General features: G+C 36.8%; 1 protein-coding gene across 7 annotated transcripts in view; it reads left to right on the forward strand.

The window, feature by feature from the left end:
* CDH12 (cadherin 12) overlaps positions 1-20,649 on the forward strand; it is a 972,572-nt gene that overhangs the window by 907,134 nt on the left and 44,789 nt on the right. For all 7 annotated transcript variants that reach the window (XM_072757170.1, XM_072757167.1, XM_072757172.1 and 4 more), the window contains one exon: positions 14,303-14,490. In XM_072757170.1, the coding sequence (XP_072613271.1) occupies positions 14,303-14,490 (188 nt within the window). The remainder of the gene's footprint in view (positions 1-14,302; positions 14,491-20,649) is intronic.

The raw sequence follows: 20,649 nt of genomic DNA on the forward strand, positions 1-20,649 counted from the left end.
TTTGTAGTACAACCTGAAATCTGGCATTGTGATGCCCCCAGCTATGGTTTTCTTTTTTAAAATTCCCCTGGCTATACGGGGTCTTTTCTGATTCCACACAAATCTTAAAATAATTTGTTCTAACTCTCTGAAGAAAGTCCATGGTATTTTGATAGGGATTGCATTAAACGTGTAAATTGCCCTGGGTAACATTGACATTTTTACAATATTAATTCTGCCAATCCATGAGCATGGAATATTTTTCCATCTCTTTGTGTCTTCCTCAATTTCTTTCAGAAGTGTTCTATAGTTTTTAGGGTATAGATCTTTTACCTCTTTGGTTAGGTTTATTCCTAGGTATCTTATGCTTTTGGGTGCAATTGTAAATGGGATTGAGTCCTTAATTTCTCTTTCTTCAGTCTCATTGTTAGTGTATAGAAATGCCATTGATTTCTGGGCATTGATTTTGTATCCTGCCACGCTACCAAATTGCTGTATGAGTTCTAGCAATCTTGGGGTGGAGGCTTTTGGGTTTTCTATGTAGAGTATCATGTCATCGGTGAAGAGGGAGAGTTTGACTTCTTCTTTGCCAATCTGAATGCCTTTAATGTCTTTTTGTTGTCTGATTGCTGAGGCGAGGACTTCCAGAACTATGTTGAACAGCAGTGGTGAGAGTGGACATCCCTGTCTTGTTCCTGATCTTAGGGGAAAGGCTCCCAGTGCTTCCCCATTGAGAATGATATTTGCTGTGGGCTTTTCGTAGATGGCTTTTAAGATGTTGAGGAAAGTTCCCTCTATCCCAACACTCTGAAGGGTTTTGATCAGGAATGGATGCTGTATTTTGTCAAATGCTTTCTCTGCATCTAATGAGAGGATCATATGGTTCTTGGTTTTTCTCTTGCTGATATGATGAATCACATTGATGGTTTTACGAGTGTTGAACCAGCCTTGTGTCCCAGGGATAAATCCTACTTGGTCATGGTGAATAATTTTCTTAATGTGTTGTTGGATCCTATTGGCTAGTATCTTGTTGAGAATTTTTGCATCCATGTTCATCAGGGATATTGGTCTGTAATTCTCCTTTTTGGTGGGGTCTTTTTCTGGTTTCGGAATTAAGGTGATGCTGGCCTCGTAGAACGAATTTGGAAGTACTCCATCTCTTTCTATCTTTCCAAACAGCTTTAGTAGAATAGGTATGATTTCTTCTTTAAACGTTTGATAGAATTCCCCTGGGAAGCCATCTGGCCCTGGACTCTTGTGTCTTGGGAGGTTTTTGATGACTGCTTCAATTTCCTCCCTGGTTATTGGCCTGTTCAGGTTTTCTATTTCTTCCTGCTCCAGTTTTGGTAGTTTGTGGCTTTCCAGGAATGCGTCCATTTCTTCTAGATTGCCTAATTTATTGGCGTACAGCTGTTCATAATATGTTTTTAAAATCGTTTGTATTTCCTTGGTGTTGGTAGTGATCTCTCCTTTCTCATTCATGATTTTATTAATTTGAGTCTTCTCTCTCTTCTTTTTAATAAGGTTGGCTAATGATTTATCTATCTTATCCGGCCTCCCCCGGGGACAGGCAGAGGCCGGGAGGGCCCAGGACAGCGAGGACGCTCCTGCCCCGAGCTGAGCCGATCAGCGGCCCCGCCCGGGAGCCCCCAGGCCCTGCAGACGGAGAGCCCCGGAGCTACTGCGGGAGCTGACTCCAGGGTCCCAGAGCTGCCCCCGCCACTGTGGCTTCCTCCCGGGGCCTCACGGGGTGAACAATCCCCACTGAGCCCTGCACCAGGCAGGGGCAGAGCAGCTCCCCCAAGTGCTAACACCTGAGAATCAGCACAGCAGGCCCCTCCCCCAGAAGACCAGCGAGACGGACCAGTTCCAAGGGAAGTCAAGGGACTTAAAGTACACAGAATCGGAAGATACTCCCCGTGGTTTTTGCTTTTGGTTTTTTTTGTTTTTGTTTTTGGTTTTTTTGTGTGTTTTTTTTTATTTGTTTGTTTTGTTTTGTGCTTTTTTTTTTTCTTTCTTTCTTCTTGATTTCTGATTGCTTACCCCGCCCCACCCCCCCTTTTTTTTTCTTTTATCTCCTTTCTTTCTTTTTCTTTCTTTTTCTTCTCTTTCCCCCCCCCTTTTTTTTCCTCCTTCTCTTTTTTCTTTTTCTCTTTTCTTTCCTTCTCTCTCTTTTTCTCCTTTTCCCAATACAACTTGTTTTTGGCCACTCTGCACTGAGCAAAATGGCTAGAAGGAAAACCTCACCTCAAAAAAAAGAATCAGAAACAGCCCTCTCTCCCACAGAGTTACAAAATATGGATTACAATTCAATGTCAGAAAGCCAATTCAGAAGCACTATTTTACAGCTACTGGTGGCTCTAGAAAAAACCATAAAGGACTCAAGAGACTTCATGACTGCAGAATTTAGATCCAATCAGACAGAAATTAAAAATCAATTAAATGAGATGCAATCCAAGCTAGAAGTCCTAACGACGAGGGTTAACGAGGTGGAAGAACGAGTGAGTGACATAGAAGACAAGTTGATGGCAAAGAGGGAAACTGAGGAAAAAAGAGACAAGCAATTAAAAGACCATGAGGATAGATTAAGGGAAATAAATGACAGCCTGAGGAAGAAAAACCTACGTTTAATTGGGGTTCCTGAGGGCGCCGAAAGGGACAGAGGGCCAGAATATGTATTTGAACAAATCCTAGCTGAAAACTTTCCGAATCTGGGAAGGGAAAGAGGCATTCAGATCCAGGAAATAGAGAGATCCCCCCCTAAAATCAACAAAAACCGTTCAACACCTCGACATTTAATAGTGAAGCTTGCAAATTCCAAAGATAAGGAGAAAATCCTTAAAGCAGCAAGAGAAAAAAAGTCCCTGACTTTTATGGGGAGGAATATTAGGGTAACAGCAGACCTCTCCACAGAGACCTGGCAGGCCAGAAAGGGCTGGCAGGATATATTCAGGGTCCTAAATGAAAAGAACATGCAACCAAGAATACTTTATCCAGCAAGGCTTTCATTCAAAATGGAAGGAGAGATAAAGAGCTTCCAAGACAGACAGCAACTGAAAGAATATGTAACCTCCAAACCAGCTCTGCAAGAAATTTTAAGGGGGACTCTTAAAATTCCCCTTTAAGAAGAAGTTCAGTGGAACAATCCACAAAAACAAGGACTGAATAGATATGATGACACTAAACTCATATCTATCAGTAGTAACTCTGAACGTGAACGGGCTTAATGACCCCATCAAAAGGCGCAGGGTTTCAGACTGGATAAAAAAGCAGGACCCATCTATTTGCTGTCTACAAGAGACTCATTTTAGACAGAAGGACACCTACAACCTGAAAATAAGAGGTTGGAGAACCATTTACCATTCAAATGGTCCTCAAAAGAAAGCAGGGGTTGCCATCCTTATATCAGATAAATTAAAATTTACCCCAAAGACAATAGTGAGAGATGAAGAGGGACACTATCTCATACTCAAAGGATCTATCCAACAAGAGGACTTAACAATCCTCAATATATATGCCCCGAATGTGGGAGCTGCCAAATATTTAAACCAATTAATAACCAAACTGAAGAAATACCTTGATAATAATACACTTATACTTGGTGACTTCAATCTAGCTCTTTCTACCCTGGATAGGTCTTCTAAGCACAACATCTCCAAAGAAACGAAAGCTTTAAATGATACACTGGACCAGATGGATTTCACAGATATCTACAGAACTTTACATCCAAGCTCAACTGAATACACATTCTTCTCAAGTGCACATGGAACTTTCTCCAGAATAGACCACATACTGGGTCACAAATCGGGTCTGAACCGATACCAAAAGATCGGGATAGTCCCCTGTATATTCTCAGACCATAATGCCTTGAAATTAGAACTTAATCACGACAAGAAGTATGGAAGGACCACAAACACGTGGAGGTTAAGGACCATCCTGCTAAAAGATGAAAAGGTCAACCAGGAAATTAAGGAAGAATTAAAAAGATTCATGGAAACTAATGAGAATGAAGATACAACCGTTCAAAATCTTTGGGATGCAGCAAAAGCAGTCCTGAGGGGGAAATACATCGCAATACAAGCATCCATTCAAAAACTGGAAAGATCTCAAATTCAAAAGCTCACCTTACACATAAAGGAACTAGAGAAAAAGCAACAAATAGACCCCACCCCCAGCAGAAGAAGACAGTTAATTAAAATTCGAGCAGAACTCAATGATATCGAGACCAAAAGAACTGTGGAACAGATCAACAGAACCAGGAGTTGGTTCTTTGAAAGAATTAATTACTTGCATTTTAAAGGAACTTATTCCTTGGGGCACCTGGGTATCTCAGTCAGTTAAGAGTGTGCCTACAGCTCAGAACATGATCCCAGGGTCATGGGATCCAGCGAGCCCCTCATAGGGGTTCTGAGACTCAGCCCCATATCAGGTGCCCTGCTTTTCCCTCTCCCTGTATCCCACCTGATATTTATGCTCCCTTTCTTTTTCTGTCAAATAAATAAATAAATAAATAAATAAATAAATAAATAATCTTTTTTTGAGATTTTTAAAGCTTATTTGTTAACCCAATTTTGTCTCTATTTTCATGACATTCAGATAGTGAAAACAGGTGAGATGGGCAGACCAAATGAGGGATTTTCGATCAGAAGTGCCACTTGATTGGTTCATCTCACTGCCTATGAGTAACTGGTTGTATGTACCCCAATTTCTTTATTTGTAGGCTAGCAGAGTGGTGTGGAGCTGTTGGCACTGACCTTTAGAGTCAGTCGTGCACATCTCCCAAGTCTGTTCAGTGATGTCACATTGGCCTGACATCAGGCATTTTGGGAGTTCTTTCACCCCAGAAACTAGAAACACTAAATATCTGGGCTTACTTATGCCTCTTCTCCCTCCCTACTCTGATCTGGTTGTTAAACATTTACTGGAACGTTACTGACTGGGAATCATAATAGTATCTGTCTCATACTCTTAATGTGAAGATAAAATTAGTTAATAATGGGAAAGTGGTTAAAAAAAATACCTGGGAATAGAAATCACCATACAAATAATTGCTATGATGATAGTGATGATGATGATGATGATGATGATGATGTATCTATTCTAAAGGGTAATCTCCATTTAAGTTCTTTCTTTCCTTTGTATTGACACTCATAGATTTTCTGAACGTTCATAATGTCCTTGCACCAGTCTTCTCAATGATAAAAGAAATTGTGTTTTTACCTGCAAGTGATAGAAATGACCCTGTCATATTTCCATGCAATAGAGCCAGAAAATAGAGTGCCAGTCAGGGAAGACAGGCAGAGGAGACCTAGGAATGGCAGTTGGCAGATTAACTGTAGTGATACAGACAAACTGTGTGAGTTATTTAATTTGTGGGATTGGTACTGAAGGTAGTGGAAAAATGGCAATACGTGGTTAGATTCAAGTGATTTTAGGAGGTAAAAGAAATCAACAATGTTAATGAATTTGCTATGAAGAGGGGGATTCCAGTTTGTGGATTTGGAGGCGTGGTAATATTATTAACTGAGACATAAGCTAGGGCAGCTTTTCTAGGGTAAAGGCAAGTCTACAAATCCAGTTTTGAATATGTCAAGGCTGAGATACCTTGGAGATATCCAGGTGAAATTTTGCATAAAAATAATGTTTTGTCAAGGATGAATGAAACACAAAAAATGTATACAGACTGGAATTAAAATATAAAGAATGGCCAACATAAAGATAGATTAAATTAGCTAGATGAGGAAAGCCCAGATAAAGACAGCTTGAGACAATGGCTCTTGATGTGATTGCAAAGTAGAACATGAAGGAGTTTAAACAATTCTGTGGTTCAAGTCTAAACTCAAAACAATTAAATTGGAATCTCAAAGGTGATCTCATTAATATGATATATTGGGACTTTCCAATTTCCAAAACTAAGGCTTGGGAATTAAAGTGAAGATAGGATGGTCTATTACTAAAAGGTGGACAGAAACATTGGCTCACCGTAGGCTTCATTTGAGAAAAGACAGAACTTACCCTCACTGAAAATAAGTCTGAAGGAGCAGTGGAAGACAAAGAAAATAAACATGTTTGTATTACATCTTTCATGTTGTCTTTTTAAATTAATAGTAATACTAGGGCACCTGGGTGACTCAACAGTTGAGCATCTGCCTTCGGCTCAGGGCCTGATCCTGGAGTCCCGGGATCGAGTCCCGCATCAGGCTCCCTGCATGGAGCCTGCTTCTCCGTCTGCCTGTGTCTCTGCCTCTGTGAGTGTGTCTCTCATGAATAAATAAGTAAATGAAATAAAATAAAAAACAAATTAAGAGTAATACTGATGTGGGATTGTTTGAAGGTTCAGGGAGCTGAGCTATCTCCTATGTGATATGAGTCTACTTTTTTCTGTGAAATGAGACAGAGTAACCAACTGAGATGGTCTCCAACTTACGACGGATCAACTTACTTTACAGTGGTAACAGCAACTCCTATTCAGTAGAAATTGTAGTTTGAAATTTGATCTTTTCCCAGGCTCACTGTATGTGGTATGATGTTGCCTCATGATGCTGAGGAGAGGCAGTGAGCCACAGCTCCCAGTCAGCCGTGAGATCACGGGGATAAACAGCTGCTGCATTTTCAACCATTCTGATTTTTCTTTTCATCTTCAAAACAGTGTTCAGTAAATTATGTGAGAGTCGACACTTTATTGTAAAACAGACCTTCTGTTAGATGCAATGTAAGGTAGGTGTTCTGAGGATGTTTAAGGTAGGCGAGGCTAAACTATGATGTCTAGTAGGTTAGATGTATTTTCAACTTAAAATATTCTCAACCTACAATGGATTTATTGGGACCTAACCCCACTGTAAGTTGAGGATGATCTGTAATAAAAAAAAGTAAAGCAGAGATTTGTGGAAAATAAATTAGTTTAAAACAGAGGTCCTAAAAAAAAAATAAATAAATAAAATAAAAATAAAACAGAGGTCCTAGCAAATAATCATGAGTTACCTTTGCAAATTTGTGTGCTTTGCAGCTAATCTTAAAAGTGCATTTGAGGTTAGTAATCAAAATTCACAGTGATATCTAGCTGCTTCTCTTGGGTTTTCCTCAGTCAATTGCACCTGCTTGGGAAAGAGGGCAACTGTCATTATCAAGGGTTGAGTTTTACAATAGCATGAGCAAGACATATAAGCCATCAGGTAATATGACATTGAAAGGACAAAACGTGTTTCAGTTGGATGAGAAAAGAAAAAAAAAAAAAAAGCAACGGCACAATGATAATGAATTACTGGATGTAAAAAGATCAATACAGTGACTTTAACTAACATTAAAGTTATTTATATTTGATACTAAAGATGATATTTACTGTCTCTCTATTAATATATATTTATGTTATCAAACTAGGTCATAGTGGTAGTAATTGAATAAACAAAATAGGAAGGCTGAAGATTATGATAATGTTTGGCTTTGTCAAATTGTTTATAGTATTTGGAATGTTTCCCGCCAACTGATTTCACAGACCCAACATCATCCAGTTGACTCAATTCAGATTCTCAGCTTAACTGCCATAAAAAGTAGATAGAATTGTGTAACTTGCCTGGTGTTACTTAGCAATTTTACTTCATCCGTGTGACTGTTTAGTTAATACCAACCTCCCTCACTAGGTAATAAATGCCATCCGCATAAATACAGTTTTTTGTTTGTTTGTTTGTTTTCTTTATCATTCCATGGAGGAAGTGACTAAAATCTGCAGTTGAATGAATCACATATCAATCATCTGAGTTATTGGAAGACTTAACAACTAATCTACTACCCAAAGGAAATTTGAAAAGGACAATTCGTTATCCAGCCCTAAATTTTTGTATTGTGTATAGCTACCCAGAACTAGAAAGTTTAGACGAATGGGTTTCTCCTATCTCTGAGAAAAGAATATTTCTATTATTATATAGAATTTATAGAATTTTATAAAATTTATAAATCCATCAATATCTTGGATATTGTGTATATGGCATTCCATGTTCATGGACATAGTTAGGTTGAAGTGAGACCAAGCAATTATAACAGTTGTAAAAAGATGCAGTAATCTGGCCAATACAGTGAAGTTCCTGCTTCCAAGTACTGGCCACTTCCAACAATGGGTTCCTCCTAGGCCCACCCCAAGAATGAGCAGGACTGGAGGTGCCCATCATTACTGAGAGATTCCATTCACTCTATGCTTAGCTGCTTGACTAAACTCTAGTCTGAATCCAACTTTGTTATCAGGATGGATTTTCCTTGTGGACTATATTTCTATTACTTTAATTTGGACGTATTGAAAATACTCACAGCTTCAGGGTTTTGAGGAAATAGAGGGCATAAAACGTTCTTCAACCACCCAGATATTTTTATTCTTGAATCCTTCAGTTTTCAAGATATGGGGAAAATGTTTCAGCTAAAATAAAAATAGCTTGTCAGAACTTTTCGACCACCTCCCTTTCTTTTATCTCCATACCTCTGTAGGCAGTTTCCTGTTGACGACTGCCATTCCTACAGGAACAGAGTATAAGACAGATATGGAGATTATCTACAGAATTACTGTTTGAAAAGTAACCAGTAATAATAGATATTAGTTAGGAGCTTCATGAATTATCATATAAGTGACACCATCCTCATCCTCATCCTCATCATCATCATCATTCCAATTTTACAGATCAGGAAAAAAGATTAAATATTTTGTCTCAGGTCACAGAGCTAAGAAGAGGCTATAGCAGGATAATAATTTGTAGAAAGCTCCTTTTTACTCATACAGACATATTATTTGCTTCCATTTCCTTTTTACTTTCTTTAGATAAAGTGAAATAATTTTGTGTCCTATTATTATATTTGCTTAAGAAACTAAAACAATAAAATCTTGATAAAGCAACATTTTATTTTATTTTACTTTTTAGATATTTTATTTATTTATTTGAGAGAGAGAGAGTGTGTGTGCTGGGGGGTGGTGGGTGGGGCAGAGGGAGAAGCAGACTCCCCTCTGAGCAGGGAGCCCGATGTGGGGCCCCATCCCAGGACCCTGGGATCATGACCTGAGCCAAAGGCAGATGCTTCACTGATGGAGCCACCCAGGGGTCCCACAACATTTTATTTTTATGTGATTAGATGGTACATTACATACACACACATGTGCGATCACTACTTGAATGTTTGAGTTGAATCCCCGAATCAAAAACTTAATGGTAATACACCTTATTTTCTAAAGTTTAAGCATAAATGTAGCATTTCAAGCGATTATCTATATACATGGTCTCAAATATTATGTTTTCATGTTCCTAAAAATGTCTAACATTCTTATCAATTTGAAATAATGTCCACTTAAACCTTCCAATATTTTTGGTATCCTATTCTTCTCAAATACACATTCATACCTCTGAATTCATTACTCCTCATCTAGGGCACACTCAGTTCTGTGTGTAGTTGAATGTTGACTTCTTTTTTTTTGTTTGTTTGTTTTATTTTTATTTTTATTTTTATTTTTTTTATTTTTATTGAATGTTGACTTCTTATACGTTGTTTTGAGTGGCATTAGTTATTATAATAAACCTAAAATAGAATGTATTTCAACCTACTGGAATGGATTGTTCCATCTTTTTACTTGCCATTCCTATTACTGAATGATGTTACAGAATTATATGATTCATTCACTTAATATCATTTTCAGGCCCTTTAATTTTTATTTCTCAGTAGATTATAACATATTAACTTATGCTTTGTTAAATAAATATATCTCTCTCGGTATTTCCATCAGCACTTGGAAATTTTTCAAGGAAAAAAAAATGTTGTATATCCTTTGTCCTTAGATATCAGTGAATGCCAGCTGACACACACACAAACCTGGTGTGGGTCCTAATCGAAGTATATTTTTTAAAACAATGTGGTTCCTGAGAGGAGACCCATGTGGCCAATAAGTAATAGATACTTTTGCCTTTGGAGCTAATAGGGAGCCTTCTCTGTAAGAAGATTTAGAATTCGATCACTGTCATTCCACTTAGTTCACTGCATGCAATTTTCGCCTTTTCCATGGGAACTTTTTTTTTCTTCTAAGCACAGCATGTATATTTGATAAGTATGTAAGTATATATTCTTATTGACTCTGAGCAGTTTCTTGTCACCTGTTTTATTTCTTAATCTGTGTCGTACAGGTAGTGCCATTAAGGTGTTTCATATGCATCAAGAGTTGGGCCCGTAGATGTTGGCATCGTAATTACATAGTACATCATAAGCCATCCAACGTTGGCACCGCTGAAGATTGCTTCAGTTTTGAATTAATCTGAGTGACCCCAGCTTTATTGCTGTCGAGTTTCTAGAAATGATAAAATGTCAAGTCACTGGAAATAAACCGACAGAGCCTTAAAAAAAATGACATGACTAATGCAACGTTTCTCTGACTTGTTCCATAGGCTGTAGACTTTATTACTCACTACAATATTTGATTTAGAAATGCTTGTCTTAATGAATGTGTCTTCCGCCTTAGTAAAATGTGCCTGCGATATAAAGAACAGGAAACGCAGTGCTCTGTGTATCTGTGTTTTATGTTCACTAAAACCGCAATACACAGAAAAGATGTAAGTGGTGAATCACTGTTTCATGGCTATTATATCTTAATTTTGGTGGGGCATCTTGGTGAATCTATTGAGTCAGTCTTTTTTGAAGAATGGCACTATTTCCGTTTATCACAAGTTTTCCAACACTGTTAGATCATTACAAAATTTGTGGGCATACCATACGCTGAGCACTTTTTAAAAAATGGTTATTTAACTTATATTGACATCGTACTACAAGCAATAGCTATCTTCATGTTTATTGTTATTGGCTTCATAAAAACGTTCTTTTATAAAACACAAAACTCCTGTCTCGGCCTATTGTCCTGAAAAGGGGAACTCTCATTTGTAGTCTGCATTATCTGATGTCCTTCAGATTACCTTTCAGATTTAAAAATTCTTCTCACATCGGAGGGTCTCAATTCTGGCCATGGTTTCGACTTTCACTAACCATAATCTCCTGATGATGATGCCAGGCTAGATGATTTCCCTTGATCCTTTAAATTCTCTTAATTGGATTTTTAATTGTTCAAATGAAAATCTAACTAATAAAGCGAATATGTAATCTCAATCGACACCCAAAGAACGGAGCAAGTAGAGAGTAAGCAGAAATAGTGCAAGCCCTTCCAGTTGGATGTCCACGATTCCCCAAAGATTCCATTCAACCCTTCCCCATCTAAGTCCTCACCACCATCGCCGCCTCGCACTGTGGGCCGTGTTTGAAATTTGAAATCCACTACACGAGGCAGATGCCTATCTCTTTCAAATCTGTCTCCCAGCTGTGTCTTTGATAATTTGTTTCATCTTAAATTTCCTAACTCAATATCCTGTTAGAGGAGGATGTGCAGTACGTTATTCAACATAGACCTATGTTACTCTATTTTATCGGGGAGAAAAAATTCAAGGCCTTTCTTAACACCTATTGATGTACCATGACCTTGGAATATGGCTAATTCTAGTACAGATTCAAGGCTTTTGGTGTTTCTTCAGTTTCTTTTGTTATAGTCACAGGACAAGAAGCAAAGGGTGTGGACATGTATCTGGCAGGTGATACTTCTACTTAATAGGCATTAAGACAGAATGAAAAAAGGGAAATGAAGAATAACAAGTGTGAGAAGTTCAGGATAGCCTTAAATGAAGGTTGCGTAATTTCTTGCCATGCTAAACAAGAATTCAGGCACCATGAATTATTTCATTTATTTATATATTATATAATTATTATTTATATATATATTATTTATTATATATAATATTATATATATTTATATATTTATATATTATTATATATAATATTATATATTATTTATTATATATAATATTATTTATATCATTATTATTTATATATTATATAATTATTATATAATTATTTCATTTATTTATATATTATAAATATTATAGATATTTGCTAGTATCTCAGAAGTGCTTTAATCAGATGACGGCTTGATATGGCTGTTGTGAAACTCACACTCTCTAGGAAGTAGGCTGCCAACGTCACCTTAGGTTCTGCTTATGCAGTCGTGGCTATTGGAACTCAGACAAATTCCACTTGGGTATTTGTCTATCCCTTTCTGGTAGATAATGTGTATACATTTTGGCCTACGATTTTTTTTTTTAGATTTTATTTATTTATTTATTCATGAGAGACACGGTGGTGGGGGGGCAGAGACATAGGCAGAGGGAGAAGCAGGCTCCATGCAGGGAGCCTGATGTGGGACTTGATCCGGGGAACCCAGGATTACGCCTTGGGCTGAAGGCAGGTGCTAAACCTCTGAGCCTCCCGGGCTGCCCTTGACCCATGATTTTATTCCTCCTCTGCTCTGGTTGCTTCAAGCCCAAACCCGACTTTAAATCCTGCCAACTTTGAGCATCTATCTCTCTATGACAAGCCACTATGTGATGTGTTCAGGGAATGAAATCTTATAAAACATCATCCTAAGCTGTGAAAAGTTGCTAGCTTGATCAGTTTATGTAACTTCTTTAACCAGAATTCTTTTGTGATGTCTATATGTAACACTCCATTTTTACAGCTATTATTATTATTATTTGCCTGTGTTCTGATTTATCTATCTATCTATTTACTTATTATACTTTTAAATATGTTCTTTTAGAAATATTTGACATTCTCCCCTTTCAAGGCAAATATGCTGTTAATTAATTATCAAATTAACCAACGACTATTTTGGATCACTGTAAACGTGTACTTTCTCCTTTACAGGGAATCAAGCAAATTTAGGTAGATATTTAGCTCTTTTGAGGCTAAATAGATGTCTCAATGAGGTCATGTCCATTGAATGTAAATAAGGGTGATTTTAACATTATATGAGCAAGTGGTAGATATCTTTTACAGGGGGTGGACATGAGCGATATATGACAAAGTTTAACTGCTACTGGGGCTGATGAAATGACCACATTTTGAGACCGTGAAAGAACTACAAGACTTATAAAATAATGCAGAGTAAATAGGAAAATATTTGGCAAAATCTCCACAAGGCGTGGTTATCTTTTCTTCATGTTCCTTGAAGCCAATCACTGAAATATCATAATATAGTTTGATGAATGAACTTTACAGTTCAAGAATCATATTAAAGGCCTTCCTAATTTAATTTCTGTAATGTAACCAGAAATTTTAAACGAATTAATTACCCTAGTTGCTCTAACTGTGGGAAAGTACAATCCAAAATACATTAACAGAAATTAAGACTGGAAATCAGATATCAAAATTTAAACTTTGTATTTTCGAATTTCGTTTTGCCTTCACAGTTTTATTTCCTCCCATACTCCTCCTATCCTTATTTTGACTTAAACAGACTGCCATTTAATCAATTAGTATTTATTTTGATGACAGATCAGTAAGATAGCTTATCTCTTTTTTTCATATTATTACACAGAAAATTTCTAAGACTTTTTTAATCGATGCATATATTTTCATTTTTAAAGGATATTATAAATTTTCTGGAGTCTAGTATATTTTACATAGATAGGAATTTTTCTAGGTTTTTCTGACTCAGTATCAAATTCATAGTAATATAGGTACTCCACCTGGTGGTGTAAAATAAGCATTCCTTATTTCCTTTTTTTTTTTTTTTTTAAATGGGAAAAACTTTTATATCTTAATTTTAAATGTGTGTAAAAGTACTGTATAGGATACCCAGGAAAAATCTACTAAACACTAAAAAGAAGTTGATTATTAGTCAATAGTATAAAATACTTAGATCCATTACAGGTTCAAAGTTTTAACCAAACACAATTGTTTCATAAGCTGTTTATAGCTTAATGGTTTATACTTACTGGGTAAATACTGTCTATCTATGTATGGGATATATATAAGGAAAATATATAATATCTCTGTATATTAGGAAATATAACCTTAACTTTCTATAAATATCTGTCAATCATCTTTATTTTGTCTCTGTTTGTATCTTGAATTCTATTCTAGTGTTACCAATTAATTATATAGATTTTCCTGTCCCTCCTTTTTATATTAGGTACACTTTGAGGCTGTTAGTATCTAAAATACTTCCTCAAAGTAATTTAAATTTGACACACTTTACTATTTATAATTTCCAATTAAAAGTCTAGAGCAGGACCTATTGGAGTGAGAAGTGAAGTTATTACTCTTCATCATAATTCTTAACTTGACGCAAATTCCTTTTTGACTTTGCACTATTATGTTCTAAATTGATTTACTTCCTATATAGCATATTTTTCAAGCCTGGTAATCTTACTATACACTTTACTAACTCCACTGTCGACATGAATTATACATTTCTTGTCAGGTATCTTCCATCTGAAAGTTCCCGAGTCTTCTCCTATTGGCTCAGCCATTGGAAGAATAAGAGCCGTGGATCCTGATTTTGGACAAAATGCAGAAATTGAATACAATATTGTTCCAGGAGACGGGGGAAATTTGTTTGACATCGTCACTGATGAGGACACACAAGAAGGAGTCATCAAATTGAAAAAGGTACATAGACGAGGTTTTGGACAGTTGACTACCCAATATTAATGGGAGAACACAATGACTGAAAGCTGAAAATGAGAAAAATTTTAATTTCCTTCAACTAACAGTGTTTTAAATAAAAAAAAGACAAAGTGACTCCCAGGTATTCACTTCCTCAGGCACTTGTATTCTTCAATTCAATAAATACATGCTTGTTTGTTTGTTTTTAAAACAGGTCTATTAATTTGATTACATTATTTAAAAATTCTTTCCAGAATTTAATTATAATTTAATATTTTTATTGTTACAAGCTGAAACAGAAAAGGCTAACTGAAAAATAAGATGTAGAAGTAAACCCCACCAAGCTTGGTCTTGCCCCTCTCATGACTTTTCTGAGAATATAAATATCAAATTCACACACTTGGTGAGAGTTTATATAATAGGGGAAGATTCTCTAAGTCCACGACCCTTACTACTGAGGAAAGTGAGAGATGAGCAAGGGTAATGCTGGGCTTGAGGGGGTTTTAGGGAGGATTGATGAGAGAGAAGAAGAAGAAGATGATGATGAAGAAGAAGGAGGAGGAGGAGGAGGAGGAGGAGAGGGAGCAAGAAGAGGATGAGTGGAGAGGGAATGAGACAAGAGAGAAAGAGAAAGAGAGGGAAGGAGGGAAGGAGAGTGGTAAATAGACTGGTAAAAGAAGAGAATTCCAGAAGGGAAGAGCACAACTCAAAATATTAGAGGGGTTACAGTCTGTCTCTTGTTGGGGAGTGGCATGAAGAAAAGGGAGACAACTGTGAGAAACAGAAAAATTACAATTATGTTCGAGGCCTGTCGATTGTTTCCATAACAGGGAAGCAAATTATAGGCATTTTCAATAATGGAGCACAGGCAAGAGTGAAACTCAGTTAATTTAGAACCGCTGTCCCCTCTCCTTCTACAGGGAACATTCTATGTAGCCCAAACTGCTGTGTGTCATACACGTTTAATGATTGTGATAATTTTGGCCTACAAGAAGCATTTTTGCAGTCACTCCCATTAATTGGGCTGCTGTTTGCATATTTGCTCAGGAACTCTGAATTGGAAGAAAGAAATTATATATATGGCTATAACAATAACACTGAAAAAGAACACAATTTTCATTCAGATTATTTATCACCTTTTTTTTTCCACTATTGCACATAAATTGTACCTTTTCTAGAAATTACTTTAAACATGTGATCTTGGGCTGCCCTGGGGGCTCAGCGGTTTAGCGCCACCTTCAGCCCAGGGTGTGATCCTGGAGACCTGGGATCAAGTCCCATGTCGGGCCCTTTGCATGGAGCCTGCTTTTCCCTCTGCCTGTGTCTCTGCCTCTCTCTCTCTCTCTCTGTTCTCTCATATATAAATAAATAAAATATTAAAAAAAATAAAAATAAAAAAATAAACACATGATCTCATTCAGCAAATATACTTTTGTGTTGAATTTTCAAAGTCCATTTTTAAAAGTATGTGTCACATACTTATCAACTTTACTTCTTTATTGTTTATTCCTGTTTTGCCCTTTCTTCTCTTTTCTATTCAGTAGCAAGTCAATAAAATCTTATCACTTATTTTTTCTTAAAAGATAACCATACTTAAATGACTTACAAATGTTAATTTAATGGAGCAAATACGAATTCTCTTAGTAATAAGAAAAATAAGAGAAAATGTTTTATCAACAGTTCATAAAATTTAAGTATGAAATGAAGTAAATTTACAAAGTAAAATAGAGATACAGAAGAGTCAATATTGCATATACACTATTTTAAAAATTTTATATATGTATGTATACTTATAGTTATTATAACTATATTTTATATTTACATGTTTTATATTTGCATTTTTATTTGCACACATTTATCATCTCTTCCAATAAATGATTAGTATGTAAGTGTTAATCTGGGAAAATGTGTGGCATTCTTACTTATTTTTTAACACATTTAAAAACAGAATGGTGTGCCAACTATAGTCTTTATATCAAATGACTTAATATTTGAAAGTAATGATTTAAAGAAGAGAGTAGTGATTTAGTCACATAAATCAACTTTTTGTAAGTATTCATTTACTATACATCTTAACTATAGTTGTAAAGACAAGACTTTTCCCTTTTTAGCTAATGAAAGATTCACGAAAACAGTCATCGTTTGTTTTTGCTGTATTTACTTTATTAACTTTTTGAGGATTTTCCTTCTAGTTAACTAGATTAAAATTGAGATTTGTGAAATGTGACATGACATGAGTAAAACTGATTTACCTAATGGAGAAAAGCGGTCTGAAAAATATATCTCCCAGTATAAAAAATACATTTTTCTTCCTGTACTGGATGAATAATTGTCCACGTCGCTGACGTAAAGTTTGTTAACTAAATAAAGTTCAGTGTCCATAACTAACCTTCACTCCTTCATTCAACAGGTAATGATGGGGAAGCCACTAAATCCAAGAGCCCACTCTGGATTCTGGGAATAGAGCAGTAAACCAGACAGATCCATTCCCTCTACTCAAGCAGCCTCCACTCAGTTGGGGGAAGACAGCTGTTAAGTCCAAAAGCAGTGTGAGCAGTGATAAATTCAAGCTTGAGAAATGTAAAGCACGTAGGGAGACAAAGGAGACAAGTATGGGGAGGTGGTGGCTCTCGTGGTGGGGATGCTCAAGGAAGGCTTCTCTGGCAGCGGGGCATTCCAGCAGAGGCTTGAAGGAAGCAAGAAAGGAACTATGTAGTGGTCCTGAGTGATGCATGGTCTGCAAAGATGGGGCAGCTGCTGCAAGGAGGCCAGTGGGCTAAGTGCAACCAATGAAAGGCTCCCTCGTCAGAGATGGGGTCAAAGATGCAGAGAAAGGGCCCTACTTGGAGAGCCTTGAAGGCCAGGCCAAGAGCTTGAATTAGATCCTGGTGCAAGAAGCCTGGGGTGACTGTGGATCTAAGTGGCCTTTACCACCATGAAGCAGGGCTGAGGTGGTTTCCTGAGGAGACTAAGGACTAGGAAACGAGGAGAGAAATAGACTAGTTAAAAGGTATGGAACTGATCCCAGAAACTGTTGATGGAGCCATGGCCCATGACTTCCGTAGCAATCAAGGTTGCGAGAAATGGTGAGACTCTGGCTAGATTGTAAAGGAACAGCGAGAACATATTCTCATAAATATTCTGATCATCTGGCGAGTTACCCGAGCATTTGAATGGATTTGTTCTTGGCGCTGTAATTTGTTTTAATCTCTCAGTGAGGAACCACCAGAGGCGATCCCTATCTGTTAACCTACAGCTCTGGTGGGAAAGAAAACTGCAATTTGCGGAGGACATCTATTAAATCTTTACGAAAGAAAAATACTCCATGAGAACACTTCCATAACAGAATTCTAAAATCACCTATGACCTTTCTACCCACACACCTACCTACCTACCTAGCTGCCACATATATTATATTTTGTGTGGGTGAGCAAATATGTGCAGATAGATGACGTGAGTAAACATGGTGGTGCAATTTCATAAAAATAAAACAATTAGAGAAGTATTCTGTTGCATAAAACCCATGAAAAACTCAAAATTAATTTAAATGACTGCAATTCTTTAGAGGGTTTTTTATTTTATTTTATTATTATTATTATTATTTTACTCTGGGGGGCAGTGGTAGAGACTGTATTATAGAATTATTTCTGCATATATCCTATAAGTTCTCGGGAAAGTTTACCTTGCACTTAGCTTTAGGATTCCTGGAAGAATTAAATGTGTAATTAAATATGTAAACATTCATAGGAGTGTTTCAATCCCAGGATGATCTTTTATTTAGTGTTTTGAAAACTTTCCCTTCAATATGTCAGCATAAAATTGCAAAAAAGCCTTTAAATGTAAGACCCAAGTCACATAGGAATTATGTTGTTAATGCGTTCAAAAAGTCCAAAAACATATATTCTCCCTCGAATATGTCGTTATTTGTTAAATGTCAGTTACTTCCATTGTTTGGCTAACATTAGCATATGGTGCTCCTTGTTTTCAGAGTTTTTCTTTGCTTAATTTATTTAATAATCCATGAAAATACTTAAAAGTCCTCTGAAGCACATATTCTCATTATTGCTCTGTCTCCAAAATCTTCATCTGCCCTCCCTATGTTATTTCCCCTCTCCCTTTCTGAAGAGGGTCAAAGTGGATAAAAGCGATGGCCAGGTTTATATGAGCTGAGAAGAATGAAAAAATAAATAAAAAGCATTTTTATTAATTTATTTTTTTAACATCAGCTTGGATTCAGTTTATGAGCAGTATGACAGGATGTTATTTTACTGTGTCACTTTGAATTCAGAGTAGCGTCATGAAACTTGATAAATCTTCTCAAGGGGCAAGCTATTTTGGTAAAAGATAAAACACACACACACACACACAAAAACTACTCTACTTACATCCTATTGCATTAAGCAAAATTTAAAGAAATAGAAAGGATCCTATTAAAGGATCCTATTTGTTCTTACATGTTACGGCATTAAAAACTGTAACATCAGAATAACAACTTTTTAAATTTTTCATCCCATCTAAAAATTGGGAGATGGGATACATTTAAAATGAGAGTATAAGGGAGGTCCTGGGTGGTTTGGTCAGTTAAGCCTCTGACTCTTGGTTTTGGCTCAGGTCATGATCTGCGGGAGGTGAGATGGTGCCCAGAGATGGGCTCCGAGGTGGGCATGCGGCCTGCTTAAGATTTCATCTTCTCCCTCCCTTTTTCTCTCTGGTCCTCCCCCACTGCTCTTGTTCTTTTTCCCTTCCTCCTTCATAAATAAAATAAATAAATAAATAAATAAATAAATAAATAAAATAAATAAATAAATAAATAAATAAAATCGCTGAGTTTAAGATGCTTTATGTTCCTATTCCATTCATTTAGAGAAAGAGAGAGAGACACACAGAGAGAGAGAGAGCCAGCAGGGGAAGGGGGAGAGGGAGAAAGATAATCGTAAACAGACTCATGCCCAGTGTGGAGTCCAACCCGGGGCTCAACCTCACAATTCTGAGATCACGACATGAGCCAAAATCGAGAGGTGGGCGCTTAACCGGCTCGGCCTCCTCGGTGTCCGTCGGTAATTTCATTCCTAATTGAAAAGGTTATTTGAATACATTTTACTCAGTAGTTTTTTTTTTTTTCCTACTGGATAACTGAGAATAAATATGTATTTATTATATACTTACTTATTTGGTATAAATATAAAATGACATGAGTTAAAAATATTCAAGGATTGAAAATAGAAATACATCTGTAGAAGCACTGGATTTTTCTTGTCACTCTTAAGAAATCAAAGCAATTAAAATCGTGGGGGGTGAATAAGTTGTGCAAAAGGACAATTTTATTATCTTGCATAATTTTTCAAACAGTTCTCTACCATTTCTACCAAAATGTCTATTGCTAACTCGTAAGTAAAGATAGTGTAAGTGTAAGGAATAATGAAGGGATTTCTTTATTTTTAGATAAATAAGGCTTCTTGATTTAAATGAAAAAGAATTCTTACTATTTGATGTTACTTGGAAATATGATTTCATCCCGAATAAACGTAACTATAATCATACTATTTCCAAAGCAGAGTTCCTTTTTTTTTCCTTTAAAAAAGAAAGAAATAAAAGGCTTTATTCTTCAGGATTTTTTAGTAAATAGGTCGCAGGGAACCCTTCGTATTTTACTGAGGCCCTGTAAGTAAACCTCTTTCTTTTTGCAGCTGAATGGCAAGGAAAGGCGTTAGCACCCAATGATTTGGTAGCAGAGCACCATCGTGTGGTTAGTTTTTGAATAACTCAAAATAAAACACCTTTCCAATAACTTGCTTAATGTAGACAAACATACACCTTAGTGTAGTGAGTTTAGTTTAGTTCACCCGGCCGGCCCGCATGCATGTGCTCGGAGATGAGTAAATGGTGCCCTTTGTTTGATTCTGTAAGTTCTACGTCCCGGGCTCTGTCCACACCTGTCATCACCTCCTTTCCACATCTTACCTAACTTCGCTCACCAGTCTCCCAAACCCTAAAGTGGCTCCCACGCTGAAATCACCAAGGTAGATTGCTTTGCTGCCTCGCGGTCACCTAAAGCTGTGGGTCCTATGGTCTGCTCAAGCTCTGAATGACCAAATCCCACCTCTTCTCCCAACGAAAGGGCTCCTGGTCAGCTCTCCTCCCTCCTAGGTAAGGCTCCACCTC

Source organism: Vulpes vulpes, chromosome 4 (genome assembly GCF_048418805.1).
Source record: "Vulpes vulpes isolate BD-2025 chromosome 4, VulVul3, whole genome shotgun sequence".
NCBI lineage: Eukaryota > Metazoa > Chordata > Mammalia > Carnivora > Canidae > Vulpes > Vulpes vulpes.